At 36.1% G+C, this 14,744-nt stretch overlaps 1 protein-coding gene across 4 annotated transcripts in view; it reads left to right on the forward strand.

Annotated features, from left to right (window-relative positions):
* Positions 1 to 11,093, forward strand: part of CCDC88A (coiled-coil domain containing 88A) — a 110,672-nt gene extending 99,579 nt beyond the window's left edge. For 3 of the 4 annotated variants that reach the window (XM_081101473.1, XM_081101474.1, XM_081101475.1), the window contains 4 exons: positions 209 to 280; positions 1,459 to 1,539; positions 3,296 to 3,561; positions 4,006 to 5,164. In XM_081101473.1, the coding sequence (XP_080957599.1) occupies positions 209 to 280; positions 1,459 to 1,539; positions 3,296 to 3,561; positions 4,006 to 4,995 (1,409 nt within the window). In that variant the 3' untranslated portion in view covers positions 4,996 to 5,164. Of the gene's footprint in view, positions 1 to 208; positions 281 to 1,458; positions 1,540 to 3,295; positions 3,562 to 4,005; positions 5,165 to 8,044; positions 8,145 to 8,654 lie in introns of those variants that run through there. The other variant, XM_081101476.1, reaches the window with a different exon arrangement.
* Positions 11,094 to 14,744: the final 3,651 nt, after the last annotated feature.

The following is a 14,744-nucleotide window of genomic DNA, read 5'->3' on the forward strand; positions in this document are numbered from 1 at the left end:
GAGACTGTTCTGTTGGCGAGTAAACTCATCAGAGATATTCGTTTTCTTGCTTCAGTTCCAGTTTTTTGTTGAGTCTAGAAATATATTAAATAGAGATGTATTATATGTAATTGAAAAAGAGTTTCCATATTCTGAGTAAATAAAATTTTACAGTGTTTTTTGTTGTTGTTAAGAAATATTTTTATATCTATTTTGCTATTTTATGTAGATGCTACATCCTTTGAAGATATAAGCCCACAAGGTATTAGTGATGATTCTAGTACGGGATCAAGAGTTCATGGTAAGATATGAACTTTATTTAGAGAGTACTTATTAACTATAGAATGTTGCATTGAATCTGAATGTGCATTGCCAGCAAGGATGTCTTATCTAACCTGCACCTCATACCTCTGCCATTTCTTCAAACCTAATCCTCCCCTTTGCCCCTTTTAAGGTTACTGCTTCATCTAAATAGTCTGTTTTAGTCAAGGTCATTTATAAAGTATTCCTGAACAATGATTAAAGGTAATTTTGTTGCCATTTTGGTATAAGTTTAAAAGTTCTGAATTTTTACCATATTTACTCTAAGAAAATATAAACTTTAAGAAACCATATTCTGCAGAAGCATCGAACAGACTGTCAAATTACAGCAGGAAGGCTGGGGAGTGTTGGGGGGGTAAGAGATCAATCGAAGTACTTGTATGCATGCATATAATCATAACCAATGGACACAAGTCACTGGGGCGGGGGGGGGATAAGGGCATGTGTGCGGGGGGCGGGGGGGGGGGTAGAGGAGGCCAGGGGAAGGTCAATGTGGAAAAAAATGAGACATATGTACTACTATTTGTACTACTTTAAACAAGAAAATTAAAAAAAACAAAAACATTCTGCAATGTCAAGCATTCAGGTTTTTAATTTTCTATCTGGAAAATCATATCTCACCAAACTAAATTATTAACAATAAGTAGATAACATGTAAAAGGAATTTCATATGAAAGCAGGATTTTAAGAAATAGGATAGGGCCATGTTAACTCTGCGGCTGTTTCCCTTCTATGGATAGGAATACAAAACATTAACTGCAAATGCTCATATTCCTCCTGTTTGTGGCATCTCTGCAATGTGCAGGGTTCTTTGTCCAATCTGTTGTAAGTGACCTAATCACTAGCACCCTTTTTTTGGCATGTCACTCTATTAATCTAAAATAGTCCTAGTATCCTTCTAGAAATCATATTCAAATCTAATATGCAATTTATCTTCTTTTCTTTAAATTTCAACAATTGTTTCAGACGTGCCCTGTCTTACTAAACTATGTGGTAATGTCTTTGCTCTCTAATGTATACGATTCAGCTGTTGGTGGGCATGCTCAGTGTGTGCAAGTATGCATGATTACTTCCTCAAAGCATTCTGTGATCAGAATGTAAAGTTCAGTGCCAGCAGCTGGAAGTTTTATCACACTGTCTCCTGATGTTTTCATTTAGCTTCAAGACCAGCCAGCCTGGATAGTGGCAGGACATCCACTAGCAATAGCAATAATAATGCTTCACTCCATGAAGTCAAAGGTATGCTGTAGGTAAATTTATTAATATGTTCATCCATTTCCACATTTAAAAGGGAGATGGATGAAGTTTCTAGGGTAAAGTGTGAAATCCAAATCATCTGTTTGGAACATAGTTCCTTGGAATATTTTATACTTTCAACATTGTAATACAAATGTATTTCAGTGTATATAAATGTAAAAACAGGAGCAGTTATTTTGGTTTCCATTTTTTATCTTTCACAGGTAAAATATTTTTATTATAATGTATACTTCAAAAGTATCTGTAGTTCTTATTTTACTTATGTTTTATCTTTCTCATTAACATGGTTGTCCTTAATTTTTTATGATGCATGCACATTGAACTCACAGAAGGAGTTTTACATACACAAAACTTATCTACGAAATAGGGGGAAATATATTTTTTAATTTGATAAGGCAATTGTGTGTATATATGTGAAACAAGAGCCAAGTGGATGCATATAGCTCATCTAAGAATTATTTCAAATTTTTTTCCTTAGTTTTTAAATATACATTCCAGGTAAGGCTGTTATGTAATGTCTGTCTGGAAGCCTTGACTAATACCTTTTTCCTTAAAGGTATACTGCCTACTCAGATTCTGGAATTGTTTAATAGATTATAAAAGTGTTAAAATACTATTCTGTACAGTCCAGAATTGCCAAATTAGAGTCAATGCATTTGTTCCATCGCTCTTTGCATTATAAAATCCTTTTGTCTCCATTTCAGTTTATTTTTATCATTAATGCTATGGCTTTTTTGCTATGATCTGAAAAAAAGGGATTCTTAAATTTTTATAATCATGTTTATATAGCCAGTAGGAAAAAGTAGTCTGAACATATGAAGAAGTATTTGAAAATTTACGAAAATCTTATTTCTATAAAATTGTTACAGAACTTGAGCCAAATTCTTTCATGACCTACTTTACTCTTTTGTGATTGGAAAACCATGGAAAGTTGCATTTATTATATACTGTATCAGTTTGCTTTTGATCAAAATAAATTAGCACTCTTAAGGAATAGCATAAACTTTAGATAGCTTTTTTCCAGAACTAGTAATTTGCATTCTATACAGTTACTCAACTGAGTGGCCACCATACCACCAGTGGAAAGCATGACTTCCCTTATATGCCTATTTAAATTTAAAAATTTTTTCTTTAAGGTCATGTATTAAGGATGAACAGATAAAACTTTAAGTAAGGAATAAAAACTTCATAGAAAGGCAAAGCATTAGAATTTTTAGTATTTAGAATAGTTTTTGGTTTTAACATTCAGAAATAATTCCTATAGTCACGTTTTGTTCTAAATTGTGAGATGGTTTACAGTTATAGTTGACTCTTGAAAATATGCGGAGGGGGAGGGGGTCAGCACCCCTAATCCCATGTTATTCAGGGTCAATTTGTATTTAAACCTGTATTTTAAAAAAACATATTAACCATTTATTTATTCATTCATGTCCTCATCAAATGCATTAAGTGTCTGCATTATATGTTTAGGCTCTGAGTATGGTGGCAAAGGTGCTTATATTTGTCAAATTGACAAAATAAAGAAGCAGGTTATGATAGACTGATAAGTTTATGATAGACAAAATAATCTGGCAGTTGTTAGACTAGTGAAAGATAAACATAGTTACTAAGCATTTCTAAGTAAAGCTTGAAAGTCACTTTGGCTCTTCGTAAGAACCCCGTCAACAAATCTTTTTACTTATGTAGTTTTAATCTCATTTCTATTATTGAACTCTTAACACACCATTTACTCCGAAAGCAGGTGCAGTTAATACCCAGAGCAGGCCACAAAGCCATAGCAGTGGGGAATTTAGCTTGCTTCATGATCTTGAGGCTTGGTCCAGCAGTGGTAGCAGTCCAATCCAGTACTTGAAAAGACAGACCAGATCAAGTCCAGTGCTCCAGCACAAAATGCCTGAAACTGAGAGTCGAGCACATCACAAGGTCAAAACTGGTTCCCCTGGAAGTGAAGTTGTTACTCTACAACAGTTTTTGGAAGAAAGCAACAAGCTTACCTCAATACAGGTTAGTTTTATAGGTGACCTTAATTTAGATGGGCATTTCAAGTTAAATATCTGTGACTGAACTTTAGAGCTTTTTTGTTGTTAATGCCCGATGATATTTTTTCCATTGATTTTTAGGAAGAGTGGAAGGAGAGGGAAGGAGAGAAACATCTGTGTGAGAAAGACACATCAATTGGTTGCCTCCACATGTGCCCCCACAGTGGGGGGGAGGGCAGCTAGGGAATAAACCTGTACGAGAACTTGATCGGAATTGAACCCGAGACCCTTCAGTGCACAGGCTGATGCTCTACCACTGAGCCACACTGACCAGGGTGAACCGAGCATTTTTTTTTTTTTAAAGTAAAGGAGTGTTTAGAAATACTAGCAGTTTTATATTATGCAGTCTAATATATCAGGAAAGTAAAAGCATGCCTAATATTCATTAATCTGCTTTGTTTTTTAACAGATAAAGTCCTCAAGTCAAGATAATCTTTTAGATGAAGTAATGAAAAGTTTGTCTGTCTCTTCTGACTTTTTGGGAAAAAGCAAACCCGTTAGCTGTGGTCTGGCCAGGTCAGTAAGTGGGAAAAGCCCAGGAGACTTCTACGATAGACGGACAACTAAGCCTGAACCGTTTGTGAGACCTGGTCCTCAAAAGCCTGAAGATACCTACTTTGTGAGTTCTCCAGGAAAACCTACACCAGGCACTCAAGGAAAGATAAAATTAGTAAAAGAATCTTCTTTGTCACGACAATCAAAAGATAGTAATCCTTATGCCACTTTACCTCGTGCTAGCAGTGTGATCTCCACTGCAGAAGGGACTACTCGAAGGACAAGCATCCATGATTTTTTGACCAAGGACAGTAGACTACCTATGTCAGTTGATCCATCACCAGCTGTTGCTGATAGCCACATCACTGCAGCATCTAGTGAGTACCGTTTACACCAGTGGTCTTACCATAAACTTCATAGCCCAACATATTCTGTAGCTTCTCATGCACAAATGGATTTAGTTACGGATGAGCCTGAGTCTCTATATGCCCAGGCTCGGAGCTCAACAACAGAAAGGTCTCATTTTCTAAACCAAACTTTTGCCTCCGTTAATATGTCTAATGACACACTGGTAATATCAGCTAAAGATAGTATAGAGTCATTTACTCATCCTTCTCAGCCATTTTTATCCCTGAATACAGAGTTAGTTAGTAACATAAGTGGGTTACCTCCCAGGCCAGTCACCAGAGTAACTGACCAGGCTGCTGCCTCTTTGGATAAAGCTTCACAGAAAGATAATGAACAGTTTTCTGATAATCAGATCCGTGGTAACTATAACCCACAGTCTTCTGTAGGTAGCAGTAATCTTGTCACTCCTGCATGCCTCTGTCCTGATGACACAGAAGCTGCATTGTTGGTTTCTGAGGATAATCAGACTGTTTGGTATGAATATGGTTGTGTGTGATCAAAACTGCACAGTATAATCCTGATGTCATTTGATATGTACTATGCTTCTCTAATCTGACTTCAAGAGCTGCTGTTGAAAAGTATTTGGCAAGGTTCATATTTTTATTTTCAAATCGTGGCATAGTGTTTGGCTGTACATGATGGCTTGTATATAAATGTGAATGTGTAACCACACCAAAGCCTGCATGAAATATTAATTGCATTGTATATTTTCTGCATGACTTTAAAAACCTTAACAATACATGCTCCTCTTTCACATTTCTTGCTGCCTGATAAGAGATTGTTCCTTTTAGAAGCATGGTAAGATAGTTGCATGCTATAATTACCAAGAAAGCATTTCCAAGTCATACTTTGTTGCTTCCAAAAAAGAATGCTCATTTCCTCCCTTCCTTCTTCTCATTCCTTTTTCTTTTTCTAAGAAATATTTCTTTAAAAATATATATATTTTTTTATTGATTTCAGAGAGGAAGGGAGAGGGAGAGAGAGCGAGCGAAACATGCCCCACTACTGGGGATCGAGCCCACAACCCAGGCATGTGCTCTGACCTGGAACCAAACGATGCCTTCCTGGTTCATAAGTCGATGCTCAGCCACATAGCCATGAAGGCCAGGCCCCTTCTTTTATTTCCAGAATGTGCACCACATATTGCACATGTATAGGAAAACATGTTTTAAAAAAAAGTCCTTTTCCTTTGCCATTTAATTATGCCTTCTGTCCTGTTTTATTTTCAAAGAAATAGTTAATAACTCAATACTTTATGTAGCAAATATTAACTACTGCCCATATTTATAAAATTGTTCAGATTTAAAATATTGTTAATATTAATACAGTTAGTGTAATTCTTAAAAAAACCCATCAAATTTAAATATGACTTTTACATTGTCTAGGAGCATTTTCTATGTATTCTATTTCTTTTCTGCACTTTTCTTCATCTTCCTTCAAGATTAATTTTTACTTAGAATCAGAGTTTTTCTAGTTCTTTTTTTTTTTAATAGAGTCAAAGAGAAATAAACCAATCATACTCAATGTGTTGAAAATTTGCATTTTTACTTCTGTTAAAAAAGGTAGCAAGTTTACAAAGTGGTGAAGATTGGTACTTATATAATTTTATAATTTATTATAAATTATATGTCTGTCCTTAAAAAAGTTTTCTAAAATGAGTACATTGTGCTAAAATAAAATATTAGGATTTGTAACCACTTAAACTTAATAGGTGTACTTTTAGTAGAACAAATTTTAGAACTAAGAATAAATATGACTTGTAGCTAAAAAATAACCATATAAGTTAGAGAAAATATTTGCTAACTTTGACTCTGGTGTCATAAACTTTAAAATTGTCTCTTGCTGTGGTCCTTTAAAAGCAGAATCAGCTAAACTTGAATCTCCCAGAAAAAAAACAAAAATAAAAACTCATAACTCTCACTTATCTCTGGAGGAGTATATCTTCGCTCTGTCTCTGGAATGTTTTTGCCATTTTGACTTAGCCTAAATATATCTGTTAGTAACAGCCTAGCATCTGAAAGGAATGCTTTGAAATGTAACTTTCTAAAGAGGAAGGAAATTATTATTTACTACATGTTGTTATATTAATTATTGTTATTAATTGAACCAAAGAACAATCTGTAGAGAATCTTTGCTTAATGAAATATGTATCTTTTGTAATTTAAGCCATCCGTTTGTACTTACACAAGCTCATTTCAGGACTAGGCCCCTTCTACTTACACCTTTGACCATACTACTTTTCTCATAGCCAGCTATTACTAAAAGTAGTACGAGAGCAGATAAATCAGAAAATTTTCATATTTTTAGTACCACCTAATATATTTTCTGCGTGAATACACCAATCTATTTTATTGTCATTTGTCTTATACTCAATGCTAACATTTTAAATGTTTTTGGTATGCCTTCTTTTATTTTTTCATAACCTAGTAATAAAAATTAATGGCAAATACAGGTGAGATTAGATGGAGGACATATATCAGGCAAATGTAATAATTATTATTTCTTTTCCACATTGAGTCAAGTTTTATTTCTCAACTATTTCAACTTTTTAAATATTATAAATCTGGCCATTTTTAAAATTTAAAATATTAAATTTTACATTTCATACATTGAGAAATCATGTGCTATTATATTAAAAACTGTTATTATTTTTAAAAATTACTTTTACAGTAAAGAAGTATTGACAACCCAAATGGCTATAGTTACATATACAGCACATTTTCAAAAAGAAGATGCCCGCTGGGCATGTGAGACAGATACATACCATGTCCATGTGTCTTGATGATTGTCTAAGCATACAGACTAGATTTCCTCCAGAAACTATCAAAAGCTGTGGAGTCATGAAAGTCTCTCAGAACACTATATTAATATAAATGAAATCTTAGAAAGATGCCCCCAATTAAATACATTTTTTAAAGTGAAAGTAAAACTCTGACTCAATTGAGCAGCTACATGTTTTTTTTCTAAGACATCTCCATAAAAATCCTATGGCTTCACAAAAGATTGTTTGAAAGACTATGTGAGATTCAATACCCTAATTTTAGACGAAACTGCATAGTTTCTATTCCTGGCCTAGGTTTCTATAAATTATACCAATATTATTTGTATGACATTGTAAATTTACACTGTTATGTATTGGGTCCCCTTTAACCAAAACAATTTTAGCTATTACAGTGTAATGAGGTATATTATTTGCCTACAAAATATGCCTCAAGCCCAGGTTTTCTTAGTAATACAAATATTTCATTGTAGATGTTTCTGCCACTGCATGCAAGATTACTTTTTACTTTACAACTATATGTGACCATTTAGTACATAAACATAACACGTAAACCTTTTTGACACTAGGAGGCATATTATTTCTAGCTTTTAAACTATGAAAATCAGTCTTGAAGTAATGAGATGTCTATCAGATTAAAGAATTTCCCAGAGTTAGAGTCCTTCTCCTTGCCCTATTCAATGAGAGCTCTTTAAGTTTCTTATCTTCGTGAATTGTGTTATGTTTAACTTTTGATTAAATAACATGAAATGCTTTTTTCCTGCAGATGTGGACAAAGTACAAGAAAGCAGAAATTCAAAAAGCAGGTCTAGGGAGCAACAAAGCTCCTAATTCTATTACCCACTACATGACATGTGGGCCAAGTGGTGAGTTTCTTACTCAAAATGTAAATGAGATTAGTCTCATTTATACAAACTAACAGCATTAAGTATAAGAACAAGTGCATATTGCATTAACAGATGTAAATATTGCTTGCTTAATTAATTCATGACTTCTGTCCTATTTACTAGTAAAGCAAGATAATTTGATTGCCATTGTTTTTTGCCTGTCACACAGGCAGCAAACCTTTAAGAATTATTTTTTCCTCAACTTAAATTTAATTTTAGTAGTGAGTAATGTTTTAGGAATTCCTGTTTCAGTGTGAAGTCTTTTCTTTTTTTGTGGTAGGAATGCAACTTTGCCAGGGTTCTTGGTAATTGAGGGTAAACTAAATGCCTCTTGAGGAAAGCTTGTCTCTGACTTTCTGTCACTCTCATTCCTATAGAAATATCTGGTGCATGCTGTTCTTGTAGTGGCTGCTCTGTATTTTATATCTCTCTTATCTTCAAGCTTTTCTTATATTTTCTTTCTTCTTTCTACCTTTCAACTAAATACAGAGAGAAAAGTGTCCTTCATTTTCTCAGTATGAAGCCTTTATATCTGAAGTAACAAGACACCCAACTATAGAAATCATTTTTTTAAATCTTTAAGGAGACTTTATACAATTCTGCGTGACTAGAGCAGGCAAGAAACACAAACCTTCATTCCTTCCTTGAATCAAGGAGCACTACTGGAGTCAACTGCCAAAATTTTTAGAAGGTTTTAGGACTTACTATACATTGTACTATTAAGATCTACTGAATAAAGGATGTTCTCTCGCTAAGGACCAAGTGTTTTGAGGTTTCAAGAAGTTCTCCAAGAACAACCTACTTCTTTCATCATTTGTTTATGAATTTATCCATGTTTGCTTAATGCTTCTGCTGAATATTAGCGAAAATTTAGTGATTTATATTTAGTTGTATAATCTAAATCAAATGCTGTAGTATGTTGTGGAATGTAGTATATATTAAGATACAGAGAACCTTGTTTTGGCATGCCAGAGTCTTATTTGGTTAGCAGACTGCATGTGTTGGTATTTTTTTTAAGCCAATTATTTTGGTGCACTGAACAAGAATTCAAGTTTATATGATAAATCTGAAAAATCCATAATGAGATAGGAGTTATAAAAACTTTACGGTGATATTCATCTTTCCATATTCCCCAATAAGCAACACTAAGCACTCACAAGTGGATCCAAGTTAAGTAAAGAGTGTTTTCCTGAAGCTTTTAAGTAAGGTGGTTTTCCAGCAAATGGCATTCCCAAGATAAAGTTGTTGTATTTTAACTCATTTCCCTTCTTTAGTACTGGGTTATGTATGTTTGTTTTTTTAACTTGAGAGCTGACTGTTGCTTAAGAAGTTTTCTTATGGCAAATATAATGTAAATAATTTACTATGATCTGCATTTTGCCAGGAACTCACTTATTATTAAGGTTATCACTTAATAAGAATTTTTCTGGTTTTGTCCTTTTTAATATTACATTAAAGTTGGTAACTATTATTGCTACTTTTGAAATATTTGTATGCATTTGTTACCTTAAACATTTGAAAGAAGCACAAAAAAGTAGATTTAGTTAATTTAACCCAGGGAAACATCAATTCTTTTTGTAGTTCCAATTTTATATCACAGTTTTATTTTCTTATGAAATCAAAAAAATGCATTGATTCCTGTTAATGCAAATTCATTATTTAACATAAATATCAGAATAATCTTACAAGTCTTAAATGAGGAAGATATGATATGACTTTTTAATTTTAACAGTGTACTTCTTAGGCTCTCATTACCAGCTCTAAAAATCTTTTTAGAATAATTCGTATTCCTGTGTGTGGTTTATGTGAACTGTGTATCACTAACCTACATGTCATGAGAAATGTGTTGTTTTTCTCTCCCTCCCTTCCTCTCTCTTCCTCTTCTCCCTCCTCCTCCTTTATCTCTCTCATATATATTTATCTTTTTGGAGGGGATAGGCCAGTAGTTATGTTGTAATCAGAGTCTCCTTTCAGAAAGACCATTAATGAAAAGACAGAATGTATAGTTGATCAGAAATTAAATGGAAATTAGCAAACTTGGTTAACTTAGCCACTATTTAACTTAGGTTTTGCCACCAAATAGTGCTATAAAGTTAAATCACGTTTAAACTCTTGGCTGAAAGGTGCTGTGTAATGTAAATACAAAGGATTCTTACTAAAATATAGATTTTACACAACAGACATATTTAAAACCTATTCTCTAGACTTTGAAAGATCTCTCTCCATCATGACTCCCTAGATTCAAGTATCAAATTGATCATGGGCATCATGGCAGTCTAGAGACACTTGCATGTAAAAAATGTAAATTCGTTTTTAGGTGGATAAATGGAAAATAAATATAGAAGTTATGGTTTAGCTAAAATACAGTAAGTGGGTAATTTAGGTTTATATTAACTAGCTTCTAATTTGCACAACTAGGACACATCCCAGGACACTTACTGAAAATTGAAATTAATGAGTAGGAGGTGGCCCAATGAGGGTGAATGATATCACAGCTTGACCTCTCCAGGATACTGATGTCCTAAAACAGAGAACTGCTCACTTAAGCAGCACATTATTCCTTCAAGTAGAAAATCCTAAGGGCAGCCTATAAAGTACTGAATCTGAGTAGGCTGACCATGAGAAAGCCCAGTTAAAGCAACAACCAAGGGAACACTTGAAATTGCAAAAGTAGGAATAGACTCAATTATATTCATCCCCCTTTTCATAACAATTCAAAAAAGGACTAGATAATAACCACATGAATATTTCACTTTCTCCAAAAGGTGTCATTGGAAGCAAACTTAGTAGAAAGTCACTCTTTTTCCTTAAAGAAAATAGTATGGCCAACTAGAAACTAACTGGGGCCTTTTTACTGGAGCCTGACATGCTTTTAATTATCTGGTTTCATTCTAAATCTACACCTAACCCCCCACCTAACCCCACCCCAAAAAAACACTGAAGAATTTAATATACAGGGTAAGAGTTTCGGCCTAGAACTCCAATAAAGTGCTTCAGACCTGGCCACGTGGAAATTTAGGTCCAAGTTTTTGAACTGGTGGTTACCAAAGAGTTCATGAAACAGGTTTGTTGTAGCACCTTTCATGCAAGGCATGGTAAGAGCCTACTTAAAAATCACTGTGCATATTACAGAATTGCAGCCACCTCACAAATGAAATACTACAGCCTGCACTGTCTTAACAGTTTATGTCAGTAAGTGAAAAAGATATTATACCAAATCTGGATTACAATGCGGAATAATGTATGCTAAATGACTTGTATTTTAAGTTACTTAGGAGAAAAGTGATTTTTTTTTTTTTTTTTTGCTATACTTAGTCCTGAGATGTATTTTTTTTTTAAGTCTTGAATGAATAATACAAAAGGAGCCCATTTTATAATATCAAACTTGATGTACATGTTGAAATATTTGGACAATGAAAATGCCTTAAAAGGAATGCTTATAGATGAAGTTGCACTTATAACACCCTTTAACAAAACCTGATTATAAATTGTCTTTTTCTTTTCTACTAAGGTTTCTCTTTTGATGTTTGCCATTGTACTTATAAATGTTATTAAATACCAAATCAAATAATATAAAAGCTGTAACATTTCCTTTCAGAGTAATGCTACTGAGGGATTTGAAGTTGAATAGCAAAATGTTTGGCAGTACCTAATATCAGCCACAGAAATCCAGTTTATAATGACACCATTGTTTACCTTTTTAAAAGCATCACTTTTTTATTTTAGTTTTAACTTTATTTTTTAAAATTAGGTTGGCTTAACATTTGCTTATCAAACTGATATAAAAAATAAAGCAAAGGTGATTTTTATAACAAGTGGTTAGTAATCATTTAAAATTTGTAAAATATGAGTTAGCCAAGTATTCTTTCCTTTCCCTTTGCCCTGGAAAACCAATTTTCACATGACCCATAACCTTATTTAGATGATTGTGTCCTAATCATTTTGGGATGGGTTTTAGCGGTTTTGGGAGAAAGAGAAAAGAGTATCAGTTGTCAATTCCAAAGTAGGTTTAAATACATTAGTAGATTGTTCAGCCCTGGCTGGATTGCTCAGTTGGTTGGCTGCAGGTTCTCTTCTATCCCTGGACAGGGCACATACAATAACCAACCAATGAATGCATAAATAAGTGGAACAACAAATCGATGTTTCTTTCTCTAAGAAAAAAAAATCAATAAACAATGGATTGTACAAATCAGTATCTCATTTTCACTCATAGCCATTGGAGACAGAATGTTAGAGATGGCAACCAGCCTTGTATCCTTAAGCAAGGACATTCTTTCTGGATGGACCTGTTTCTATCAGAGGTGGGGAAGGGCAGTTAGACCACTTATCTAAGGTCTTTGGGTCTGTTCATTAAATCTTCATTTTATATGCAAAGCAACCTAAAACTTACTGTATCTTAGAGATACAGTACAGAGTAGGTAAAAACTAACATGGCAAATCAGGATAAAGTTACCATTTATGAAAAGTGTTTCTTATTAACTCCACATCTCTCAAATCTGTTGTATATTTTATAAAAACTCTGTCATAGACTTGTAGCTTCTAATCATCTATCTACACTAATAAAAGACAAACATGCAAATTGTACCTTCGCTACACCTTAAGCCATGCCCGCCAGCCAATCAGAGCGACTATATGCAAATTAACCCAACCAAGATGGCAGCTGGCAGCCATGGAGCTGGAGCAAGCAGGAGGCTTGGTTGCCCCAATGATGGAGGAAGCCAAGCTTCCCGCTTGCCGTGGCCCCGCTCTGAACTCCACTCAAAGCAACAAAGTTTCAATTATAGAAGCTAAATAAACCCCAGATACCTGCTTTCAGCAGGCCATGGCCATGGAGCTGGAACGAGCAGGATGCTTGGGTTGCCCCTGGTGATGGAGGAAGCCAAGCTTCCCTCCCGCCCGCCCTGGCCGGCTCTGAGCTCCTCTCAAGGCTACAAAGTTTCAATTATAGAAGGTAAATAAATCCCAGAATAAAGAAAAAAAGGAGAGGGTGGGAGCTTCCATTGCTGGGGGGGCTTGGCCAGCCTGAAAACGGCCCTCAGCCCCTCACCCAGACTGGCCAGGCACCCCAGTGGGGACCTATCACCCTAAAGGGGGTGTGGCCAGCCAGAAAACAGCCATCAGCCCCTCACCCAGGCAGGCCATGCACCCCAGTGGGGACCCCCACCCTGAAGGGGGTGTGACCAGCCTGCAAACACCCATCAGCCCCTCACTCAGGCTGGCCAGGCACCCCAGCGGGATCCCCACCCTGATCCGGGACACCCTTCAGGGCAAACTAACCTGCCCCCACCCATGCACCAGGCCTCTATCCTATATAATAAAAGGGTAATATGCAAACTGACCCTAACAGCAGAATGACTGGGAATGACTGGTCACTATGACACACACTGACCACCAGGGGGCAGATGCTCAATGCAGGAGCTGCCCCCTGTTGGTCAGTGCACTCCCACAGTGGGAGCTCTGCTCAGCCACAAGCCAGGCTGACGGCTGCCAGCACAGCGGTGGTGGTGGGAGCCTCTCCTGCCTCCTCAGCAGCGTTAAGGATGTCTGACTGCAGCTTAGGCCTGCTCCCCGCTGGCAAGTGGACAACCCCCAAGGGCTCCCGGGCTGCCAGAGGGATGTCTGATTGCCAGCAGAGGCCCAATCCCCCAGGGAGTGGGCCTAAGCCAGCAGGTGGTCATCCCCCGAGGGGTCCCAGACTGCGAGAGGGCACAGGCCAGGCTGAGGGTCCCTCCCCCCCAGTGCACAAATTTTTGTGCACTGGGCCTCTAGTATATATATAAAGCCTAAACAACCATTAGCTATGATGCACACTGACCACCAGGGGGCAGACGCTCAACACACAGGCATGGAAACATGGAACAAACTGATGAATCTCAGAGGGGGTGTGGGGGCAGGAAGAGATTAACCAAAGATGTTATAAACATACTGGAGGCCTGGTGCACTGTGCACTGGTGGGGTCCCTCAGCCTAGCCTACACGGATCAGGCCAAATCCTGCTCTCCAACATCCCCCGAGGGGTCCCAGATTGCGAGAGAGTACAGGCCAGGCCGAGGGACCCCATCGGTGCATAAATTTGTGCACCAGGCCTCTGGTATATCAATAAATGCCAAGTTTTTACTTGTACTTTGCCTTTCAGTAACACAAATTAGTATAAATTAAGTACAGTGTCTCTACCAAATGGGAATTATTTTTTGAGTGATCAAACTTAGAGGAAAATGTGAATTCTCATGATAAGACCTATAGACTATTTCTGTAGTCTAGTCTATGCCAGACCCTCAACTGATGGTTTTATTTAAATGAAGTGGAAAAAAATGTCAGTTTTCCTATTTTTTAACTACCTTCTATGTGACAACTGACAATATATAATCCTGGCATCTTACACTTTTCATATGCCATAACTGAAAGGTGATGAGTAAAATACAATATATTCCAGAAGACAGAAGAAACTTGTTCATATTCACATTTCTAACCTTTGAACAAAGACTAAATAAATCCTTCCAATGACCTGTGTATATTCTGCTGCTGAGTTTTAGAATTTCAATGGTATGATTACAACATTTTCCATCCCTATTTTGAG

The sequence above is a fragment of the Myotis nattereri genome (genome assembly GCF_964212035.1).
Source record: "Myotis nattereri genome assembly, chromosome: 10".
Classification (NCBI taxonomy): Eukaryota; Metazoa; Chordata; class Mammalia; order Chiroptera; family Vespertilionidae; genus Myotis; species Myotis nattereri.